This window comes from Delphinapterus leucas, chromosome 12 (genome assembly GCF_059928025.1).
Source record: "Delphinapterus leucas isolate spDelLeu-1000000601 "Yukka" chromosome 12, BTC_Dleu_Yukka2, whole genome shotgun sequence".
Taxonomy (NCBI): Eukaryota; Metazoa; Chordata; class Mammalia; order Artiodactyla; family Monodontidae; genus Delphinapterus; species Delphinapterus leucas.
Window position 1 is genome coordinate 43,169,553 of NC_143140.1, and position 25,715 is coordinate 43,195,267.

The 25,715-nt window shown below is 40.8% G+C and overlaps 1 protein-coding gene across 1 annotated transcript in view; it reads right to left on the minus strand.

Moving 5' to 3' along the window:
* The window catches only part of POPDC1 (popeye domain cAMP effector 1), a 39,207-nt gene extending 19,616 nt beyond the window's left edge, over positions 1 to 19,591 (minus strand). Inside the window, exons 1-7 of the mRNA XM_022562549.3 lie at positions 19,353 to 19,591; positions 15,224 to 15,460; positions 12,947 to 13,071; positions 10,114 to 10,301; positions 9,283 to 9,391; positions 1,155 to 1,322; positions 77 to 218 (exon numbers count right to left, since the gene is read on the minus strand). Of these exons, the coding sequence (XP_022418257.2) occupies positions 77 to 218; positions 1,155 to 1,322; positions 9,283 to 9,391; positions 10,114 to 10,301; positions 12,947 to 13,071; positions 15,224 to 15,460; positions 19,353 to 19,545 (1,162 nt within the window). The 5' untranslated portion in view covers positions 19,546 to 19,591. The remainder of the gene's footprint in view (positions 1 to 76; positions 219 to 1,154; positions 1,323 to 9,282; positions 9,392 to 10,113; positions 10,302 to 12,946; positions 13,072 to 15,223; positions 15,461 to 19,352) is intronic.
* Positions 19,592 to 25,715: the final 6,124 nt, after the last annotated feature.

The window sequence follows — 25,715 nt, forward strand, 5'->3', positions numbered from 1 at the left end:
TTACTTTTCTGATCAAAGTTGTCATTTGTTCTTTTCTAGCAATATCCATCAGAATTCCAGTGTGGGGATAACTTACGAAGAGAGGAAACACTGGAGGTGCCCCGAAGAAACTGGTGTAGGCCGTCTTCATCTTCACTGGAGCTGACTATACTGTTCCTCATTTCCAGCATGGACAGCTGTGTGCAAAGGCTGAGCTGGTGGTCCAACTTTTGGACCGTCTATAAAGCAAAGTTGTAAGATTTCTGAGTGCCATGAGACTTAGATCTCCTATTCCCTGTAAGTAACATTTACTTTTCCTTGAAATAGAAGACTATCCGGTACACAGTCAGTGCCCAATAAATGGTAGCTGTAATTTTTATTATAAGCTATTACTACAAATACATTAGGAAAAATGTAATATACTCAATAGCCTATTTATGAATCTGAAAAATAATAAGCACCAACCAAATCTGATAACCGCCTTCACCAAGATGACTCGAAGAGTGCACACACCCATACTCATAGTCCCTGGAGAACAGTACTTATCACGGAAACAAGGTTTGCCAGTTCTCTTCTGTAATCATTTTAATTTCCTTCTAAGCAAATGTGGGGAAGTGGAGATCAAACTGCAAATCGTTGGAGACCTAGACAGCTCTGAAATTGCTAACCGAATGGACGCAGGCTTCCATCCCATACCTCTCGTCACTTATGGGCGTTCTGGGAGGGTACCTGACCAGTAGAATGTGCAAGACTGGAAAACACAGGGTTAAAAAGCCAACCTCCCGCTTGCTGGGGCTGATCAGCATTTATCAGTCTGCAACCTCCCCCTGCCTCGCCTTCCATGGCCTATACCACTGACTGGTTCTTCCATTCATTTATCATCTTCCTTAGATTGCTTGAAAGACTCTTTATGAAGAGGTTAGCACCTCATCACCACAAATGGAGGTCCCTGACATTCACAGACACCTCACCAGGTCATGGAAAATATAATAATTGCATAATATTTCCTCGCGCTTGAGAAATGATTCCCTGAAGGGTCTCTAAATTACAAGCATCCCCACTTCACTTAACATGTGACTAATTAATGAAGATTCAGGAAAATATATATTGCATAAAAGGAGATATACCTAACTATACATATGTATTTAACAAAACAGACTCAGAAAAACACTTACTTTATCATTTAAGGTGGGATCATTCAATGAGTAGAGCTTATTTGTAATGTCTTTTCCTATAAGATACCTAAATATTTCATATAGGAAAGGCTCTGATTCCAGAAAGTAAGTTAATCTTTCTCTTGACCAGCATAAAAATCTACAGTTATCGTCTGCAATAATGGTGACCTGCCAAAGAAACAGAGAGAAAAATGTGTATGAATTATGATGTTAGTAACTTGGGGGGAGGGAAGAGTAGAATAATTTAGTGGATATTATCATAGCAATGCTTTGTCATATTAGTTAAAATAAGATCCATACACACTCGCTTCTATAACTAAGTATAACATGACATTTAAAACCAAGCAATCTGTAGACTAAATGAAAGCAAAGTCTTCAAGTTTTGTTGTTCTGTTTTGTGAGGTCTGGTGATAGAAGAATGGCCACCGTGTCAATAGCACTGCTACAGAGTGTGCTAGACTGATGTCTCCATTGGATGTACAACTTATGGCTAAATATGTCTTTATATCCAGATAATTATACTAGAGAATGAGAAAGCAGACTCACGTGAATTGGTTTTAGGGCCCAGATGGTTACTGATAAATATGGCTAGTAAGGGTCCTTCTCTGGGTCCTTCTGTCATAGGTATTTCTTGAGTGTGACCTACCAAGGGTAGCCCACTGGGGACACACACAGAGATCCCCCAGTTAGCTCAGAACTGGGAAACCATACCTTTTCCTTAAGTGTTATTATATAGGAAAATGGGAAAGCATTGTAATTGCACTACACAGAATTTAAGTATTCCTTAAATACATCCTCTCTCCAGAGCAAGGGGCCACGCCCTCACTCCAAGCTCAGGGTCAGGACACCCTTCCTCCCATGCAGGTCAGCTTCACGTGGCACTCCTATCACTAAACTCAAGCTCATCCGTGGTCCACTCTCTCTCCTGAGCACCCTGAGGGCAGGGACTGTGCATCTTCATACTGAATGCCTGGCTTCCAACACTGAGTGGTGCTCAGTGCAGGTTTACTGATGAAGAAATTAACATATGAACACAAATACTGTTGAAGGCAAAAACCATTTTTACATCTTCAACATTAAACCCAATGCTTGTCCAAGTGGGAGGTTAATAAAGGTTTCTAAATTGACATGAAGTCATATCTGGGCTCAGAGCAAAGATTTCCAAAGGAGCTCTTTACCCTTTGTTAGTAAAAAAATTAAACATATTTCAGATGACAAGGAGGTATTTATGTCTACTAGGAGAGAAAACAGAAAACCCAGCTTCTCTCCTTATGTCAGTGGTTGAAATCTGACCTTTAGTAAATTAGAGGGTTTGGCTACAAAACGTGGGTCAGTGTTCCTAGAAAAATAAAGCTGCACTCATTTATTCTATTAAATAATATTAAATACATTAAACAATAAATCCCCCAAACCAAACACATTGGGATTTAAGAAATGCATCAGCAGCTCTATGGCTCCGTAAAACACTAAATTTCATTTATTCTTTCAACATACATTGTTAGGCTCGTACTTTATGCCAGACACGGTTCAAGGCACTGAGGTTACCACTGTGAACAAAAAAGCCAAGATCCTTGCCCTGTGATGCCTACATTCCAGTGGAGGAAGCCGATGATCAATAAAGAAATGTGACAATCTCAGGTGGCAGTAAGTGTTTTGACAAATACAGAACAGGGGAAAATGGTAGAGAATGAGTAAGAAATGACAGGTACACATAATGCCACTCACTTTAAGTATGTACTGTACTTTAACATTTAAGGTGCTTTTACATCTATCATGTAAGCAGGTCCTTAAAATTGCCTTTGAGGTAAGACGGATAAGATTCTTCCTCATTTTCCAGATGCCAAATGAGAAGCACCAGGGGGCTTCCTTGCTGGCGCAGAGGCTAAGAATCTGCCTGCTGATGCAGGGGACACGGGTTCGATCTCTGGTCCGGGAAGATCTCACATGCCGCGGAGCAACTAAGCCCGTGCGCCACAACTACTGAGCCTGCGCTCTAGAGCCCACAAGCCGCAACTACCAAGCCTGCGGGCCACAACTACTGAAGTCCGGGCGCCTAGAGCCTGTGCTCCGCAACAAGAGAAAGAAGCCACCGCAATGAGAAGCCCGCGCACTGCAACAAAGAGTAGCCCATGCTCGCCGCAACCAGAGAAAGCCCGCGTGTAGCAACGAAGACCCAACGTGGCCATAAATAAGTAAATAAATAAATTTATAAATTTATAAAAAAACAAATGAGAAGCACCACAAAACTTAGGCAGGTACACATGTTAATGAATGGTGGAGTGAGCACTGCTGACTTCTAGCCCAGGCATATTTTTCCACCAGGCCAAACCCTACCCAATGTGTCCTAGATTCATCAAGACAGTCACAGAGAAAGGCATTTGGTGAAGTGACCACAAGGCTGACTCACCATCAAGAATCCTGCATACAAAGAACAGCTGAACACGATGTCCTGAAGCCTACATTCTAGTGGAGGAAGCTGATAATAAGTAAAGACATGTGACCAAGGGGAAAAAAAAGATTTAAAGAAGTATAAGGTCAAGTATAAGGTCAAGAGCCATATAAGCCAGTCCTGAGGAGTTCCCAGAGATAGTAGGAAATGGGCACGCAAACAGAAGGCAACCGAGTAACATTCTAGAGGAGTAATTAGAGAAAGTGAGCACCGGGCACACACAGTGGCCCAGTCCGGCACCCAAGTGTTAAAGAAAGGGTTAGGAATGTTGAGGTCCCTTCATTTTGCGCAGATGTCATCCATGCCTTTGGAAGATACAGTTCATGAACAGTGGGGGAAGAAGTTAAAAGAGGAGTTGGAAATCATCCAAGAAAAGAAGTCGTCGTTGCACTTAGGTGATGTATATGCATTTAACTTTTCTTCAACCATTTTAATAACCTCAAGTTGCCCTGAGGCAATAATACTTTCAAAATGATACTATAATTTGCTTAGCCACCATTTCCTATATTTTTTAAAATGTCTTTTAAAAATTGAAGTATAGTAGGGCTTCCCTGGTGGCGCAGTGGTTGGGAGTCCACCTGCCGATGCAGGGGACACGGGTTCGTGCCCCGGTCCGGGAAGATCCCACGTGCCGCGGAGCGGCTGGGCCCGTGAGCCATGGCCGCTGAGCCTGTGTGTCTGGAGCCTGTGCTCCGCAACGGGAGAGGCCACAACAGTGAGAGGCCCGCGTACCGCAAAAAAAGAAAAAAAAAAAAATTGAAGTATAGTTGATTTACAGTGTTTCAGGTATACAGCAAAGGGATTCATTTATACATATATATATATATCTCCTTTTTCAGAGTCTTTTCCATAATAGGTTATTACAACATATTGAATACAGTTCCTTGTGCTATATAGTAGGTCCTTGTTGTTTATCTACTTTATATACAGTAGGAAGCCACTTATTTTATTGAAGTATAGTTGATTTACAATGTTAACTTCTGCTGTACAGCAAAGTGATTCAGTTATACATATACATTCTTTTTTAATATTCTTTTCCTTTATGGTTTATCATAGGATACTGAATATAGTTCTCCGTGCTCTACAGTAGAACCTTGCTGCTTATCCATTCTATATATAATAGCTTACATCTACTCACCCCAGCCTCCCACTCCATCCCTCCCCCAACCCCCCTCCTGCTTGGCAACCACAAGTCTGTTCTCTATGTCTGTGAGTCTGTTCCTGTTTCATAGATAGGTTCATTAGTGTCATATTTTAGATTCTGCATATAAGTGATATATGGTATTTGTCTTTCTCTTTCTGACTTCCTTCACTTAGTGTGATAATCTCTAGTTTCATTCATGTTGCTGGAAATGGCGTTATTTCATTATTTTTCATGACTGAGTAGTATTCCATTGTATATATGTACCACATCTTCTTTATCCATTCATCTGTTGATGGACATTTAGGTTGTTTCCATGTCTTGGCTATTGTGAATAGTGCTGCAATGAACATTGGGATGCATGTATCTTTTGAATTATAGTTTTGTCTGGATATATGCCCAGGAGTGGGACTGCTGGATCATATGGTAATTCTATTTTTAGTTTTCTAAGGAACCTCCATACTGTTTCCCACAGTGGCTGCACCAACTTACATTCCCACCAACAGTGTAGGAGGGTTCCCTTTTCTCCACACCCTCTCCAGCATTTGTTATTTATAGACTTTTAAATGGTGGCCATTCTGACCGGTGTAAGGTGGTACCTCATTATAGTTTTGATTTGCATTTCCCTAATAATTAACGATGTTGAACATCTTTTCATGTGCCTATTGGCCATCTGTATTTCTTCTTTGGAGAAATGTCTATTTAGGTCTTCTGCCCATTTTTCGATTGGGTTTTTTGTTGTTGTTGAGTTGTATGAGCTGTTTGTATATTTTGGAAATTAAGCCCTTGTCGGTCGCATCGTTTGCAAATATTTTCTCCCATTCCGTAGGTTGTCTTTTCAGTCTGTTTATGGTTTCCTTTGCTGTGCCAAAGCTTGTAAGTTTGATTAGGTGCCATTTGTTGATTTTTATTTTTATTTCTATTGCCTTGGGAGACTGACCTAAGAAAACATTGATACAATTTATGTCAGAGAATGTTTTGCCTATGATTTCTTCTAAGAGTCTTATGGTGGCATGTCTCATGTTTAAGTCTTTAAGCCATTTTGAGTTTATTTTTGTGTATGGTCAGAGGGTGTGTTCTGACTTCATTGATTTACATGCGACTAGGCAACCATTTCTTATTGATGGTGGAAAACGATTTTAAACCTGTTAAAATTATTATTCAATTTAAATGTAGTAACAATATTCAAATAGTAAGCTATACCTACAGTATGTATGAGTCTTACAAGTCCCTAAGAGCAGGCATTTAGCTGGAAGCAGGTAGTTAGCATATCGACTGAGGTCATTTCAGTGGATAGCTAATGCTTCATTACTGTCAAATAGATTTACTTAATGATTTCCTGTTACAACAGTCAAGTGAAACGTATCTTTAATGAAGAATTTTTATGATGCAATCTAGGAATTTTTAAAGCTTCCATGAAATACATTTGCTTCTTAGGTTATTAGGGTACCTCAGCAGCGCCATGCTTGAGTTCTTGTGAAGAATTCCACAGAAGAAATAAAAGCAAACACGGTAATGGAAGACACAAAAGAATTTCTCTCAGGTAGGGAATTAGACTAAGCGTTTGTAACCGGGTTTGCTGTGATTACCTCAAGGCGCTGGATGAGTCCCAAACCAATCCTACGCCCTCACATAACGAAAAGACCTTATCAAGCAAAAGAGCGTCCTTGGAGGGAATTGCTGAATGTCCTGGAATGGGAATGGCAGTCTGACACTGTGACTGACTGACTGTCCTCAGGGGAGAATTTATTATTTCCTTTGTGTACTGCACGAAGTTTCACACACCAGGAACATAAAAATGCCCTGGAGGCGGTCTGTTCAGCTAATTCTTACCGAGTTTTCATCTGCACTAAAACCACAGCAGAGTCAAGGCTGGCAGATTAAATTGCTTTGCAACTTAACCCAAAGACTTACTTAACACTAAGATAAGGTTTTATTTAAAAGCCAGTTATAACTCAGTGTTCATTTATTTCACCAGAGCTGGGACATCTGCCTCCAAGACATTCTTCTTCCTTTAAAGTCAATAAAGGTTTGATTGTCAAGCTTCACAGCACAGGATGTGCTATTGACTATGGGAAGGCAACAGCGGGAGGTAAAAGCCAAAAGAAAAATGGAAATGGCAAAGCTCGCTGGATATTGAAACTGTACAAAGAAGAAACCAAACACAAAAAACGACCTTTTGTGATAACGATACTCAAGATTCTCCAACAGATCTAAGCAGCCGCTTGGGTCTGTAAGTACTAACACAGCACCTAGGAGGCAGCTGGAAGTTTAGAGTCGTTGTCTCAGCTCTGTCACTCTGCCGGTCATCATAATTACCGCACATTCCTGAACAACATTCGCTGTGTAATCTCAAGGGACAGTCATCGGGTCCACTTGCTTCCTTTCCTCCTTTCACCCTACGGTAGAATTCAGTAGCACCCCTACCAAAGAATGAATTTAAAGAAAGAAAAATGCAAAGGAAGCGGCTCCTTGTCAGAACACTTGTAACTGTTCAGAGTTAGAGAAAAATGAGATTAGCAGGTAAAAAGGCATGTGGACGGAGACGTCTGGCCATTGACTCTCAGGTGTAAATGCCACTGGCACAGATAGCGAAAAGTTGGTCCTGGGAGCACCTGCCAGTTTTCACTGCGAACTCGCTTCAGGAAGAGGCAATATACTCCTACACAGATGTGCAACAGCTATTTTTACTGTTGAGTATCTGCCAGTAGGAACATTTGGTAAATAATCAAAACAGAATCTTTCCCGAGGGCTTACTCTGATGGGAATCTGCTCCAGCTGTACAGGAGACAGTCTCGATGATGCCAGGGTAGGTTTTACCCATTGACCCATCAGGAAATGCCACACCAGACTCTATGCCGAGAAAAGCTGACTAGTCTTCAGAAAGACTGAATAAATAGTCTTCACTCAGCTAAGGTACCTCGAGTTTGGTCATGTTTTTAGAAACATGAGGAACATTTCTCAACTACCGAATCCCAATCCCTAGTCCCCAAGAAGAAAAAGAACTGTGACCAGTGGCAGAAATGCCTTTCTTGTTGTTAATTTAATTATAACTATAACATAATTTGAAGTCCGGTGGAAAAGACAGTACATGTTATATCCCAGGGGCTATGTGCTTCTGGAAACAGAGGAGGTTCAGTTCCCACCTTTTCCCCAAATGCCAGTCTCTTCAGGATTATATGAAACTGAGCTATTGTGTAAAACCACTTGCTACTATAAAGAGAGAAATGGATGCAGCAGATAAATGTTGGGTTTTGGAAGAAGAAATTGTAAGGTGGTCAGAGGAAAGAGGGAGAGAGAAAAGAAGTGGCCCTGTGCCAATTTGTAGATGGTGGTGATTAAAGATACTATAAGAATAAACCTCAGTGCAGAGCTGACCCTTGAAAACGCAAGGGAAAGTGTAAATGAGGGGAGACAGGGTACAGTAGCTGCTTTCTCCTCTATCTTAAGCTCAGTGTGCTTGCAGCCAGCACTGCAGCCAGGTGGTAAATTTATATGAGACCTCCTAGTAAATGCACATAACTTTAACCAGGTATGTGGTTACTCAGGCCAGTTACTCAGGCAGGGTAGGAGCAGGGCAGGCCTGACACCATTGTAAATAAACTTAAGTAACGTCTGTGAATGTGCCCTTTTATCTCCATGTGGCATCCCAAATTGTGTGGCATTTCAGAATAAGACTCAAAGATAAGATTCTGTCATCAAGAAACACTGATTTTTTTCCTCCCTCAGGTGATAGCATCCCCTTCTATTCCATTTCCTACCTAAATACATTTACCCTCCAGCTCATAAGAAAACCTGTTCTCAGGATATTTCCTTACTTCTGTTTATCTAGAGACTGAGACTAAAGGAAACTCTCACCCATTTTCTTGGTTACTCTCCTAACAATAATGAGGGGAATAAAAAAGGAGAGCTGGACACTCGCAGAAAGAATCAGAACAAAGTGTCACATAATGGAGTACTTTTTTTAAGATACAAAGAAGAATCAGGCTAAGTAGTCATGTTCAAATTATTGTAATTGTGAAGAACTTCATTCTTTGCCCTTAAACATATTCATTCAATTTAGAAGAGTAAAGTGGTTACAGTTTTTTTTCATAAGGATTAACAAAGTAGGTTCTCTAGGGCAAAGTCAGTTTTCTGTTTTTCCCCAATAAAAGTAACCAATTACATGTTTTAAGAACACTGATTATCTATAATTGACATTTTCCTTTTTTCTCATAACAAGAGCATTAGATGTTCTCTATGGAGAAATCATAAAAATTCAAATAAGCAAAAAAGAAGAACACAAAAAAGCAATCAAACTCACAACCCAGAAATAACAGTGTTAACACAATGGCTAAATCAGGATAGATCTTTCTAGACCTCTTCCTGTGTACATATACACACTACTTTAAGGTTTACAAAAATGGGGTCATACTATATGTTCCGTATGGTAATCTCTTCTTTCAGTAAATCATGGCCACTTTCCCATCCATATCCTTTGGATTTTGAATGAGACATTAACTAGTTTCAATCTTCTTAAAAATCATGCCAAAACATACCTGGAATTTTTCACCTTTGTGCATCTGGGTTGATCTAAATTCAGGAGAATCTATAAAGGCACAGGGGTAAATATTATGCAGAAAATGTCCTCGATAGGAGACCTTCATTCTGATAACAGAAATTAGTGTTAATAAATGCATAATAATCCACACATAATGTGACAAGCCCTAAAATCTCCATAATCTTATGGGTTTTTATTTTGTAAAATTTTAAAGACCCCCCCCCAGGTGACTGACATAATTAAAAAGCCCTTCCTGAGGCACAAGTATTAATTTCAAAATAAATTTCACCAACAACAAGGGAAAAAAGACATGTATTGAAGAAGACATGTGCCTTCCAATGGTTATCATTGCTGTTATAGCTGGAGTGACCATATAATTAATTACTCAAACTGGGACACTTTTGAGAGGGAACAGACACTGGCTGTCTCCCCAGGAGACTGATATTCCTAGAAGTTGTATTTCTGTGATGTTCAAAAAATTAAGCAAGTCACCTCTGAGACACGCATAAGCTCCTTAAATTTTAACACCCAATTTAAACCTATTACAATTCTGCCTCATTAAATTTAAATAAAACTTCCCCAAAAGTTGAAAACTTCACAAATGAAAACCCTGACATCAACAAGATTCACAGCAATAAATTCTACATAATTTTACCATGTTGCTCTGTAATATTCTAAAATGCAGTTGTCTGATGAAAATTCACCACCAACCAGCTCTGTGATCACTTCCTTCATTGGTCGGCAACATTTCCTTTCATTCATTTCCTACCCAGAAGCCAGAAGAGGATTCCAGGCAAACGAAGCATTTCGATTTCCACAGAGCACTTACTTTCCCTTCAGGAGAATACTCAGACGGTCGTCAACTGAGGTTATATCCTCTGCAGCATAGGTCTCGCCCTTTTTCAATGTTTGGATCATGCAAAACTGTCCAGTTAATCTTTTGAATAAATCTGGAGGCACACGGAGTGGTTCAAACAATCGCTGGTAGATGCTTTTGAGTTCCTTTTCGATTTTTACCTGAAAGGCAGCAGTGACCAGATGCCACACTAACGCAGCAACACCAAAACATTGGCTTCTGTGGTCTAAATAGGGATTTTGAGAATAAACAAATCTGCAATGGATGCCATCACCCTTCTGTGTGTTGGTCAGTGGAATCTGACACAGAAGAGTAAGTGGTGATGTAAATTTAGACGCTGAAAGGGCACTTTTGCAGTTAAACTGAACCCTGTGAGCATATGGTGAAGATCTGCACCATTGATTACATCTCTTTCTATGTGCTACCAAGCAACCGTAGAGGTTTCGAATGCTGTCACAACATTCACCTTGCCAATCTTAGCATTTCCTATAAACAACGTAAAACCTTTTCATTTTTAGAATACTTTTGTGTCACAGAAGGAAATTACACTACCTTTGAAATATTACAGCAAGAAAATAAGTACATAAATTAGGAATCAACTTGGAAACAAATTTATGAAGATACATACATTAAACATTTTTTCTATATATAATTATTATCTAATGAGTTAATATAGGAAAGCAAACAGCCACAGCTGCAACTGCTGCTTCTCATTTATTCTGAAGCAAAGTGAAGAGTAAAAAAGTTTCCATGTAGTAGTATCATCCTGAGCTACCATAATCTCGGTAGAATAGAGAACCCACTGGCCAGTAAGGCTGGATGCTAGAGGGAGGGAAAGCAAAATGGCTCAATCACCTCTGCTGTCAGACTATTCAAGGCCCGGGTCAAGCCCCATCTTTGCACCCAGCATTAGTCTGGGAAATCTGTACAGCATGTGGATGAACTTTGGGGTTCAAATGATCATCCATCTCAATGAAATCTACGGTAGCCACACCATGAAGCTTACAGACGCAGATGACCAGGGCTGCTCAGATGTCACTGCAGCCTTTGCAATGCTCTCACTTGTCCTGCTGTTTCATTTTAACGAAGTACTAGCATTTATATTTTTCAAAAAGGTAGGTTTATTGTCAGAGAAGAAACAAAAGCACAGATACTAAGTGATTTACTTACCTGGTGCTACCATCACATCAGCAACTTCTGAATCTTATGTTCAGAACTTGGGGTTCTAGTAAGTTCTGATATTCAGAAGCTGAAATCCTTATCATTATTATCATCTACCTTCTCCACTCCACAGCTCTCATAATGAGTGTTTAAAATAATTCACAAATCTGTCTCACTTCCGGCATGCACACTAGCCAATGTGGCACAGCAATGAACATGCAAACTGAAAAACTGACTCATATTCATAATCTGCTCGTCCTGCAAGTCTTAGCTCAAGTCCCAATTCCTTCATGAAGCCCTCTTAATTCTTCTCTTTGAAAGCATCCACTTATCAAATGTTTTCTTGAGCACCAATTAAGTGCTAACCGTGCTTGGCAGGAACCGGGAATACAACAGTAATTGTGGTAGATGATATTATTGTTTCCAGCTATTTGCTGCTTCCACCCCCGTGAGAGGGTCATATATCCTCTTATCCTATCCTACTCCCACATCATCAGGCTTGGTCATGTCATTTGCTTTGGCCAGTGAAATGGGAGCAGAAGTTTTAAGAAACATTGGGTGTTTCTTTTGTTCCCTTATATTTTTCTCTCTGCCATGAGAATGCATGTCCAAATAGAACCTGCTGCTTCAGCAGAGACCCTGAAATGAAGAAGACACGTGGAATAGAATCACAGCTGCCACAATCCATATATTAGGTTGGTAAGGAAAAAAACCTGTTGCTGTTATAAGGCACTGAGACTATCAGATTGTTTGTTACACAGCGTAATGTAGTGAAAACTGACTAATACAGTACGCAAAACAGACTGGGTTACAATGTTTGAGGAGATGACAGTCTAGTGGAATGCCTATTCCATATATCACCTGTATCATCAAAATTATAATTTCCTATGAATTATCTTGTTTTCTAATAGTTTTCTATGTGCATGTCTGGCCTTGAACATGAGATTAGAGCAAGCAGGTTATCTTTTACTTTACTGAATATTTGTATGTGCTTTGGACAGTCAACAAACAGCTGTGGAGTGATTTCTAGGAGCCATGCTATTTTCCTATTCTGTTTACATCTGTTTGTTCTTGGTATGACCAAGGAAATACAACAAGGAGTGGAAAAGAAAAAGTTAAAGACTAGTGTTTTCATAAAAACTCACCAAAAATGGTGATTTCCTTAAATGAGTATTTTGGACATAAGAGAAAAAACAGCTAGTACATTTTAAAAAATAGCATGAAAAAATAGCATAAGCTATTTGTAAATCATTAGCAAGTTCATGGAAGTTGTCTCTGAGCACTTAATTTTATAACAAGGCAAAGATTTTCCAGAGTGACATTTGAATATCAACAGGCAAAATAAATAATGAAGTTAGATGACTAAAAAGAGAGAATACTGTCATGTTCTCTCATGTCTAAATTGCCCTAATGATTAGAGACGTTTTAAAAACTCGTTGGTAGAACAAATTTCGTGGTGCTCAAATATTTCACTTTCAGAAAGAAAGTGAAAGTCTTAGAAAGACTTTCATAGAAAGTCTCATCTTCAGAAAAATGATATTAAAGGGCCTAAAGATGTTAAATGCTCATTCTCAGGTCCGAACAAAGTACTTGAAAAGCAACAGCTTTAAAGTCTCTTCTTTATTAATTAATTGTTAGTAATTACCGGTCTTTTCTTGTACAAAAGATATGAAAGATGCAAAATGTTGATCCCCAGGAACACCGAGTTCCAGATCATGATATCCAAGGCACATCGGTAGAGAGTGGCCCAGACGATGTAAAGGGTACATCCTGTTGAATAATGAAGTGGGCGTGTTAGGTGTCTAGAGTAGCTTCAGCATGTAGCTTAATACATTTGTCATCCTCCATGTATAAAATAAACCAAACACATCTTAGAAATACCTAAGACAAATATCACATGAAGTTACATTTTGGTTTTTGTTTGATTACCAAAACAAACGAAACCAAAACACACTTTGTTGCAGAAAACTTGTAAAGTATAAAAACCATTTTTTAAAGGAGGAAAAACAACTTCATAATTCTACTACTTAAAGACAACCACTATTGATATTTAATACTTCCTCACAGTCTTTATGTATTTTTACCTGATGGCAAACCTAATGAATTCACAATTTAAAACCTATTCTTTTACTTATTGCAGTGATTTTCCCATTTCATTAAAACTCTTCGTATACATAGTTTTTAATGACTGTAATTAATTAAGCCGTAATTTATTTAACTATCTCCCTACTGGTAGACGGGTGAAATGTTTTGGCTGTAATTTTTGATAAGTAGCAAAAACAGCTTTATACATAAAAATGTATCTGTTCTTGTGACTGCTTGCTTAGTTAGGGTGGATCACCTGACAGTGAGCCAAGGGAATAACTTTATAGGTTTTGACGACACTAAAGAACTGTTTTCTAAGGGGTTTGTGCAAATTTGCAGTTTCTTTTGATCAGTTTTATGATGGGAGAATCAATATATATTTTAAATTTAAAATAAAATTATCAATATCAATTATCAACACAAATATATCAACAGCACATACGCACATAAAATCTAAATCTCCCATTTAAAAAAGTTATTCATTTGCAATTTTAAAATTTCACCGGAATGATTCGGGGCACCTGAATAATAGCCCAAAATATAAAAAATTTAAGGTTCTTTAGGTAATATTGCGTAGCAAATATTGAAGACATGTAAAATCTTATTACTTAAAGGAGACAGGGTAACATAATGGAAGGACTGACTGAGAAGCTGGAGAACCTGAATTATAGTCCTGGTTTGACCACTTGTTCCTAGTCTTAATTTTGGATGAGTCATTTAACTTCTCCAAGGCCTCAGTTTCTTCGTTTATCAAGTGTTGGACTAGGTGATCTCCCTTGGTCTGTTCCACCTCCAAAACTCTGTCTTAAAAGTCATAATTAGCTTTTGCTTTTTACAGGGTGTGGTTTTATTTTTTCACTCAGTACTCTGCACCTCCTGCTGTAATCCCTACCTGACTCAGAGGTAACAGCCACAGAAGTCCTACAAGCTACCTTCTAGCTACCCTTCTACCACCTTCTTTGACCCTTTCTTGTCATTTGTCATATATTTCAGGCACAATGAGCTACTCTTCGTTCTCCCTCAACATGCTGAATCTCCCTCTCCTCTGTGCCCTTTACCTGGATACCATACACACTCACACTCAGAGAAATCCTTCTCATCTTCCCAAAACCAGCTACAAAGTTGTCTCTTCAGTGGACCCTGGTCTGCCTCTCTGCTGAGCCCATCATGGTGTCCATTTCTCCCTGGCACTGGGTGCACACCTGCATCACAGCATCTGATCTGTCCTATGTGACCGCCCATCTGTTTCTCTCCAGCCCCCAAAAGAGTGTCTTTCTCAAGGATGGGGACTGCATTTGTCAATTTCTGTTTGACATATTACAGGTGCTCAAAAATGACCTGAATAAATGAATCACCAGGGACATAATCACACAGAGAGTAATCTGTCAAGGATCACTGGCTAAAATAGTAAAGTTGATTGTTTTAGTATTTTGATGTGGATTAATTTAACGTGCTTCATCAGGGTTAACAGAGCATACCACCCCCCAAATTTTACTTGAACTATTTTGTCTGGGTAACTGTTTTTGTTCCCAGTGTTGCTTTACTTGCTGCAGCAAGTAAATGCCTATTCAAATAATGATAGTTAAAACTATAGAGTACTTACGATGTGCCAGACACTACTGTGAGTCAGATATCACACTCACACTCACCGAATTCTTACAACCCCAGGAGGTGCTATTTTTACCCTCATTTGACACGTGGGGAAACTGAGGTATAGAAAGTTTATTGACCCAGTTACGCAGTTAACAAGTATGTAAATCCTCTGAAACCCGCAATACAAAGTCCATCTGATGCAAGTTATAGAAAAGTTACATAAAATCTCAGTTAGGTATCTTACCTATAGTTAACATCCCCCTAAGAAGTATCATATGAAGGTGAAGAGTGGTTGGAATAACCAACCCAATTGCAAAAAAAATATTTGCTACATGAAAAACTAGATGATGTATCTCTTTCCAGTTTTCACAAGTGGTCTCATTGGAAGGCACAGGTAGGATAGTTTCTAACTCAGGTGTAAAGCCTATTGCAGTTGATTCTGCCAGTGGGCTGGACTTGGTATAATTCATCTTGAAAATTCCTATAAGAACAAACAAAAGGACAATCAAAAAATGACAGCTGTATCTTATCACCCCTATGCGTGTTATACCAAAATTACTTCTGAGAACTAAATGTTGGTAAATAGACTTCTCTGGCGGTTATGAATTAGACCTAGGTTCAAACCCCAGCTCTGTCACATATTAAATGTATCTATTTCCTTATCTGTTAAATGATGATAATACCTCATTGACTTTATGAGGAAATGAAATATATAAAATACTTAGCATAGTGCACAATTATTCTCTGAGATATATATATATATATATATATATATATCACTCCATATATCTATATGTTTGTATCTAAACATACTTGGAGGGGGAGAGAGAAATGAGGGAATTAACTAGTCTAAAAGACAATCACCAATGTTCATAAACCATAGCTATTACAGTTATTTAGTATAGCTTTCTATCATACTCGCACGAGTGACACTGAATCCAAACACAGGAAAAATAACTAGAAAAAATGATTTTTTTAATACCTTCAAAAAATTAACACCTTACTATTTGAAGGCTTAGGATATTTGGAAGGCTTTAATTTCATACTCTTGTTAAATCACTAGAGCGTACATATATACATTCTAAATTATCATATATGACATAATAAATATATTACTATAATCATTTATATGTACAGAGAGAGTGTTAACATTTACTCCTTTAACTGTCTAAAGATTTACTTTCCCATTAAAATTCTAGTTGGTTGCATCTCACAAATTGAAAAATAGTAAACTTCCAGGTTCCTTATATGGAAGATGGGTCATGAGTATACATTTGACTATTTAATATTAGAATCTGTAGCAAATACATTTCAAAGAATATACATTTTACACATGCTTATAATAAACCTTAACACAAAAGGGCACTATTTCCTTACTATATGACTTGTCCTCTCTGGTACTTAAAAAACTCTTTCTATTGTTAATTATACAAATTGGTCCCTGGCAAAAACTATGTAGATTTACAGAATATGTGAATTGTTCTGTTTCGGGCAAAGAATTCCCAATGGGGACCCAAAATATGTTTAAATTTAATTTAGAAATATGATTTTCTTTCCAAATAAGGTCACACAATAAGCCATATTTTTCCATTTTTTTTCTTTTCATCCATCACACTAAAATGAAGGTTTTAGGTGGTAGAATCAATTGGTATCAGGTTGGGCATTTTGAAAGGATGTTAATAAATAAATGTGAAAGAATTCCACATCTCTTAAGATGGTAGAAACCTATACATGCCTAAATTTACAAACTGTGAATGAAATGATCAAGTCAATTAAAGATCTCTTCCCATAATTCTAAAACAGTTCATACATATGAGAAATAGTTGACTTAGATATTGATTTGCTGCAAAAAGGAAAGCAATCATTGAAATTCAACTACTTTCCAAATTTTATTTTATTGAAGTACAGGTGATGTACAATATTATACAAGTTACAGGTGTATGATATGGTGATTCACAATTTTTAAAGGTTACACTCCATTTATAGTTATTATAAAATATTGGCTGTATTCCCTGTGTTGTACAATATATACTTTTAGCTTATTTCATACATAATAGGTTGTACCTCTTAATCCTCTACCTTCCAAATGTTTGGCTCAATAAAAATACAAACCTATTAGGATGGGGGGAGGAATCATTATTTTAATAACTCAATTTATACAAAGTTTGCTTTCAAGAACCAAATCAGAATTAATCTCATAAGTTTTTCAAGAGGGAAAATGATATTAAATGTCCTCTATCACGCATGATGTCAATATCAGCTTATGCATTAGTATTACCTAAGCTAAAAATAACTGCCATTTTCTACTGCACTTTAGAATGTGTTTTCATTCCCATTGTCCCATTTGTTCCCCTAACTAACCTGTGTTCTCTACGAGACAGGGACAAAGTCATATTCACCTAAGTATATCCAAGGCCTTTTCTCTGTAGAGAATGCCAGAGGTGAAAGCCATATGGAAGGTACACAAAAATGACAGACATTGTTAGAAATTACTTTTCTGTCTCCCCAAACCTCAGTAGTAAAGACAGGGGAGTGCCAAGCCTGCCTGAGGCTGGGAGAGTCAGGTTCTATACTACAAGCGCCAGGGAGCCACATAAGCCAGGGAAAGTCACTTCTGCTCCTTGGGTTGGCTTCTTACTGGGAATTGAGACAACTGGACTAGATGGTCTTTGAAACCCCTTCAAGTTTTAATAGTCTGTGGCTCTAATAGGTATTTACGTAGTCAGTTAAGTAATACATAGTCCGCCTCACATCCACCTGATTACACCGTACTGCCAACTAATTCACTGTAATTCAATTTCAGGCTTTTAAAATTTCTCCAACTGGCACTAAAAGTACCAATTTCTGGTCAAGAGAAATGATAGGAAAACTATGATCTACTAACCCAAGAACCAAGGACACGGTGAAAAGAATGTTTAAAAGGTGAGATAATCCTACAACATATTTTGATGCACCACACCTTGTTAAAAATATATGTATAGTCCATATATTTATTTAATTTTCTATATTCAATATATAGTAGAGTAATTAACATTATATATTATACATAATTTATTTTATTTGTATGTTTATCTATATGTCTATTATTTATCTAGGTATACTTATCTATATGTCTCTTTTGAAATGCCAGTAACCTACTGTCAATAAATATGGATCGGATCTTGCCAATAAATATGGAAACCTCTTGCTTGCCAAAGGTTTCAGCTTCCTTTGACCACTACTTAATAGATTTATGTGGCTTGCACTGAACTATCCTTATACAGAGAATGAATGAGTCTAACGAGGAATGTTAGACTGGTAAATTGGTGAACGTTCAGGTTAATTCTGACTAAATCAAGAGAAATTTTCTTTTTCCTCCGAGTCTGATTTCTTAAATTACCTGTTCTAGTTAAGGCCTGTTTATCTATTGCTTTTCAGGTAGGTGTGTGCAGGGCTAAATAGCTAAATGGTGAAACTAACATTAATCCTTCACCAAACTACGCAAATGAAGAAGATAACAGCAGTGAGCAAAAGTCACGCTCATAGACTAGCGCAATTCATTCCGTGATTCTAACTGAACCTTCGTTTATCTTCGGAATGACAAGGGCACTATGTTGCTAAGAGTCTTTTCGTACTTATTCTTGCTCCAAAGCCAGCAGTTTCTGAGACTTAATCTGGCCAACAACACGTTTCCCAAAGCCTCGGAAACGAGGGCGCGGGTAGATCTCGGTTTCCCCAGCCATCTGCTCTCCCCAGGCGCCCAGCTCACCTCGCTCCTTAAAGAGGGAAGGTCTGTGTCAACTGGTCTTGATCCAAGGCTCTCGGGCCACGACGGGTGTGCAGTGAGCGCCCTGACCCACCTCGCATTCGCAGCGCGAGGCCAGAGCGCGCGACCCGGTGAGCCCGGCTGCGCGCTGCCTCCGCGTGGGACCCGGAGGCCCTACAGGGGGCGAGGAGGAGCCGTACTGGGTTCGCGGGCCCGGAGCCCTGTGAGCCTCTCGTGGAGGGGAGAAGCCGAGCTCACCTAGAGCTTGCGGGCAGCAGAGCGCGGGAACCGGCACCCGATGCGGTGCAAGCGCCCGAGGACGCTGGCGCTGCCAGACCCGAGTGGCGGCAGTTGACATCTGAGGGTCTGTGACCGCGACGCCCAGACCCAGGGTGAAGGGCGGCTTCCAAGGACAGCGAACCCCGCGAGGGCGCGGCCAGCGAGGAGAGGGCGGGGTTCCCGGCGGCCGGGGAACCGAGAACAGGCAGACGCCGCCCGGGAGGGCAAAGTTGCTCCCAGTTGAGTAGGGATACAACTTTCGCTTCCCGATTTAGCCGCGGGAGCTCGAGGCTGCAAATAGCCGGGCGCGTTGTGGGGGCCCGCGGCCGCTGCGCCTCCCGCTCCTTACCTGGCTCGTCCCTGGAGCGGAGCCCGGGCGGTGCTGGCCAAAGTTTGGGGCGGTAGCGGCGGGGCGCAGGGGACACGGACGCGAAGGCTCGACGGGAGCCCGACGCGAAAGCCTCGGCCGATCGGCGGGTCGGGAGGCTGCTCGGCCGGTGCCGGGTCTCCGCGTCCGCAGCGGCTTTGACTAAAATAGGCATCACGGCAGCTGCGGCCGGGGCTGGGGCCGCACAGCGCACGCGCCCAGCGTCCCGGCGCCCCCCGGCGGGCGGAGTCCCGGGCCTCGGCCAGGACTCCCCGCCCCGCTGCTCCAAGTCCGCCGCTGCGTCTGCACAAGCGTGGTGCCGTTTGAAGCACCCGCTTCTTTCTTTCCTGGTTTCCTCTCTACTTCTCGGTTCTGTCCTAGTTTGGGCACGAGTGGGAGACGGGCAACAACTTGGGGCCAGCGGCGTTGGCTGCTCAGCCTCATGGGGATAACTCGAGCAGTCGGGTCCCAGGAGGGAGAGAAATCAGAAGGAGAAATGAAAACTGGAATCATTTCCCCACAAAGTCGAACGACCCACTCGCATAACTCCTTTCTGGGACAGTCGCCCGCATCTCAGCACAAGCCGGAAGGACCGGGAGAGAGCACAACTCGGCGTCTGAGCCTGGCGGCGGAGGCTGGCGGTTTGGTCCACACCGACGCGAGACTGCGCCCTCGGGGACCCGGCGAGGGGCCAGAGCAAGCCCGCCCTGATGCTGCGGGGGCCACGCGGGAGAGACCTTCGACACGAGCCGCGGTTTTGTTTCCATGGAAGAAGGTACTTATCCGAAATTTGCATTCCCGTGGCGGTCCCTGGCCCTCCACTCTAGGCGAAGCTCCACCCGGAGTTTGCCACGTGAATTTGGCAGATTTGGGACCCTGACTTGAAAAACGAGATATGAAAGTACGCTCCAGTCAGTCTTTACTGTTTATAGAGCACAACTCTTTTGGGTAAGAAATGCAGGGCAATTTAATGAAGAGTTGGTATGGGGAAGGAGTTGGAGGACAAAAGAGGAAGGTTAGGTGGGCATTCACCGTTTCCACCGAAGTGTCCCATTGACGGATAAAATTTGTGCCAGTTATTAGAGTGTGAGGTCGTTCATGCGTGCCAAACATGAGCCAAAGACCACAGGTACTTTATAAAGTGAGGACCTGGGTGTGCACACTCGCCAGGCCTCTCCTGTTGCAAAAGCAGTGCAGCATCTTCTTCAGGAATATGGGCCATAGTGCTGCACAGACCAGGTTTGAATCCTGCCTCTGCCACCAGCCAGCTGTGTGACCTTGGGGAAGTTACTTAGCTTTTCTGTGCCTCAGTTTCCTCTTTTGTATCTTGGGGGTGATGATGGTGATGATGATTGCACCTGTTTCTCATAGGATTGTTTTGCGGACTAAATGATTTAATATACATAGAAGGCTTAGAATGGTACCAAGTAAGTTCTATGTGTGTATGAATATATATTCTACTTGTAGAGCTCCTTCTCTAACATGTTTGAAATTTGCTGTATCTATCCAAGATTTATTTTCAAGGCTACTTCTTCAGAGTCTGTTTCTTTTTAGATGCTCTGCCAGCCATTTTGGTAGCTGCCACTACATACATCTTAAGGTGTAGGTTTAATAGTAAATGTGCACAAAGATTTTGCATGGATATTTATTGGAGAATGGCTTGTAGTAATGAACACTGGAAATAATTTGTAATCATAGGGGACTAAGTAAATTATAGGACATCCAAATAATCTTGTTCTAAGCAACCATTAAAAATAATTTATAGAAAGATATTAGAGACATAATAATGTCTGCTAATTATACAGAACAGAGGTCAGCAAACTCTGGCCCAGAGGCCCAGCCTACTACTGATTTTTGCACAGCTCATGAGCTAAAGCGGTTTTTACATTTTTTAAATGGTTGAAATCATCAAAAGAAGAGTAGTATTTCATGACGTGAAAATTATGTGAAATTCAAATTCAGTCTCCATAAAGGCAGCATTGCGGAGTTGTGATAGAAACTATATGACCCTGCAGACCCTAAAATATTTACTGTCTGGTTCTTTACTGAAAAAATTTACTGCCTTTTGATATAGAGTGTACTTTGTGCCAGGCACTGTTATAAGTGGTTAAATATATTAAGCCATTGAATCCTCATGATAGAAGTAGTTACTATTATTATCTCCATTTTGTAGACGGGAAACTGAGGTAACAGCGAGGTCGAGTAGCCTGCTCAGGGTCACACAGCTAGCGAGAATCTGAGCCAGGATGTGAACCAGACAGTCTAGCTCTACAGCTTACGCTCCCGTCCACTACCTGTACAGTTTCTGCCACCTTCTGTCACTGCCTACACTGCCTCCCGTTAAAAGATGTTAAGTAGAAAAAGGCAGGTTACAAGAATGTGGAGAACATTACAAACCATCGGTGATGTTAAGCAGCATAATGCTTACATTCCTTACTTCAGAGTGCTGAAGTTGTAAGTGATTTTTCTTTCTTTTTTTTTTTTTGCGCGGTATGCGGGCCTCTCACTGTTGTGGCCTCTCCCGCCAGGGAGCACAGGCTCCGGACGCGCAGGCTCAGCGGCCATGGCTCACGGGCCCAGCCGCTCCGCGGCATGTGGGATCTTCCTGGACGGGGGCTCGAACCCGTGTCGCCTGCATCGGCAGGCGGACTCTCAACCACGGCGCCATCAGGGAAGCCCGATTTTTCTTTTTTTCCTCCTTCTTCCCCTCCCTCTCTCTCTCCCTCCTTTCTTCTCTCCCATTTCTCTTCTCTCCCTCTTCATCTTCCAACTTCTACGCCTCCTCCTGCATCTTCTTCTGTGAAATTTTCTATGATGATTATATGTTACTTTTATAAAAATTTAAACACATGTTTACTAAAATAATAGAGCCCAGGTTCTGGCTTTTGCAGACTGGGATACCAGACTCCAGTTATGGAGTCAGCTGTTACTGGACATACTCCTTACCTAACAGGATCAGATATGCCTGTAAGGCGTTTAGATCATATCAAGATTGCATACTTTTATGAAAAGAATACTAGATTCGATATCATAAGACTGGCCTTGGATAGCCTGTTTGCTCGGAGTTTGTGTTCCACAGAAAGAGGAGACTGAACTAAATCCGTGCCGCCTCACTATAACCCGTCTAAGGATTAAAAGCATAATTTTATGTTTGAATTTCTTATCACTGATATGTGAATATCAGCTCTATAAAATTCAAAATAAGAATTCTAGACACAGAAACTTGGGTTTGGGAGTGCCCTAGGCTGCCTGGTCTCCTCCTGCTGGGCATGGAAAGATCAGATTGAAAGACTCAGCGCTATTTGAAAATGAATATGATGCAAGGAGGTAACTTGCATAGAAGTGTAGAATGAAAAGGGTACGAGGCATAAATAACAGAACACAGGGCAGCCTGTCTCCTCTGCAAAAGCTCTAGCTAGTACAGCTTAGATTGACATAAACAATTATTTCTACCTTTATTTCGCTATGGGCGTCCTAGTCTGCTTTTATCATTTGGACAAAACCTTGATAAGATTTCAAAATTCATATAGAACAAGTTTGTGAAAATAAAACGTGACCTGAGGGAGTCACTGTTTTTAAAAGTATGTCGCATTACTGGGGCTTCCCTGGTGGCGCAGTAGTTGAGAGTCCGCCTGCCAATGCAGGGGACACGGGTTCGTGCCCCGGTCCGGGAAGATCCCACATGCCGCGGAGCGGCTGGGCCCGTGAGCCATGGCCGCTGAGCCATGTCCGGAGCCTGTGCTCCGCAACGGGAGAGGCCACAACAGTGAGAGGCCCGCGTACCGCCAAAAAAAAAAAAAAAAAGTATGTCGCATTACCTTCCTTATCTCTGTCTGCCCATGGTTTACATCAGTGTAGACTTTCTTTCAAATGTTACTCCGAACTGCACAGAGGCCATAGCTGCTTCTGGTATGGTCTCATGGCAGGCAGTTGTGATCAACTCTTATACAATGATTTGATTAGATTCTTTCTGTACCTAAGCTTATCGCGTTAAATGTTACATTAACTTTTTCATTGACCAGTTTGACAACGAGCCTCATTGACTGTTTTTAAATTTCTTTTCCTTTTTTAAAAAAATTAATAGGCTTGGTTTTGGTTTTGTTAGAGCAGTTTTACGTTCACAGATGATTGAGCAGATGGTAGAGAAAGCTCCTATAGAGCCTCTTTCTCCCCTGCTTACAGTTTCCCCAATTATCAACATCTTGCATTAGTGTGATACAATTGAAGAACCCATTTTGTTACATTATTATTAACAAGGGTCTACATTAGGGTTCATCTTTGTGTTGTACAGTCCTATGGGTTTTGCCAAATGTATTTGTCATGTGTCCACCTGTGACATAATAAATATAATTCTTGGTCTCTTCTCCCATTCCTGACCCAGAGTTCCTAAAACCCCTGTAGCAATTTCTTGAGTGACTGGGGTGCGAGGAGCATCTTTTGTTCTAATATTTAGTCTTTGATCCCCAATTCCTGACACAGGGCTCTTAAAATCTTCATAATTTCCTGAGTGATGGGGGCGATAACAGAGTCTTACACAGAGCTTCCTAAATCCCTTGGAAATTCCTGGGTGATAGGAGTGTGTTTTGTTCTAAGGAGATAACCCTGTGTGGGCTCCTGGATAGCTTCAGGATGGGGTCTGGTCACCAGAAAGACCAAGCCATGACTAGAAGCTTGGAGCTTTCATCCCCAACCCTCCATTCTCTGGGGAGGGGAAAGAGGCTGGAGATTGAGTTAATAATCAACCATGCCGATGAGATGAGGCCTCTCAAAAAAATCCGTAAGCTAAGGGGTTTGGAAAGCTTCCACGTTGGCGAATATATCCACGTGCTCGGAGGGTGGCACACCCCAACTCCACAGGGACAGAAGCTTCTGCACCTAGGAAGCTTCTGGACCTTGCCCTATGTACCTCTTCATCTGGCTGTTCATATGTATCCTTTATAATACACTGGTAAACGTGTTTCCCTGAGTTCTGTGAGTTGTTATAGCAGGTTATCAAAGCGGAGGACAGAGTTGTGGGAACCCTGATTTATAGGCAAGGTGGACTGAAGGGTGAACTTGGGGGCCCAATACTTATGATTGGCATTAGAAGTGGGGGGGGCGGTCTTCTGTCACTGAGACCTTAACCTGCGAGGTCTACACTAACTCTGGGTAGTTAGTATCAGAATTGAGTTGTGGGACACCCATTTGGTGTCTGGGGAGTTGGAGAATTGGTTGGTGTGGGAAAACCCCACACACATTTGGTGTACGAAGAGTAGAGGAAACAGAGTTTTGTTTTGTTTTTGTTTTTGTTTTAAGTAATGGCATGTACCCACCATTACAGTATCATAGCTAATAGTTTCACTGCCCCGAAATCCCCTGTGCTCTGATTCATCCCTCTCCTCCCTCACTTCCCTAACCTCTGGTAACCACTGAATTTTTTTTCTTACTGTCTCCATAGTTTTGCCTTTTCCAGAATGTCATATAGTTAGCATCATATAGAATACTGACCTTTCAGACTGGCTTCTTTCACTAAGCGATTTGCATTTAAGGTTTCTCTGTGTCTTTCTGTGTCTTGATAGCTCATTTTTTAATCACTGAATAGTGTTCCATAGTATGAATGTATTGTACCACAGTGTGTTTATCCATCCACCATTTTCCGAACATCTTGGTTTCTTCTAGTTTTGACAATTATTAATAAAGTTGCTATAAACCTTTGTGGGCAGGTTTTTGTGTGGACATGTTTTCAACTCATTTGGGTAAATAAATACCAGGGAGTGCAATTGCTAGATTGTATGGTAAAGCTGTGTTATCTTTGTAAGAGACTGCTGAACCGTCTTCCAAAGTGGCTGGACCATTTTCCGTTCCCACCAGCAATGAGTGAGAATCCCTGCTCCTCTGCATTCTTGCTAGCATTTGGTATAATCAGGTTTTTTTTTTTTTATCTTAGCCTTTCTAATAGCTGTATTTTTTGTTTTTTAGACTGACTCGGTTAATTTGTTCAAAAGAACTGGTTATGCATTGAACAGGTGTTTTATATCTTGGCTAAATTAAAAACAGGAAATAAAGCAAAAGGGTATAATCTTTCATATTATTGTTGTTGCATCCCAAAGGCCCACAGTCTAAAAAATGGTTAAAACAATGTCTAAATATTTCTAATACTAAATTCAGGGAGGAGCTCCCTAAAAAGTTGGATTATATTTGATTCATTGAACAATGAGCTTTTACCGAAAACGTTCATCCCTTAAAAGAAACAAAACCTAACTAACAAAACGTAACAAAAAAAGTGACCCAGTACTTTAAGAAGACAGTGAATTATAAAGGTAGTCGAAAGAGTCGGGGATTTGGAATCATCAGCTGGATTTGAAC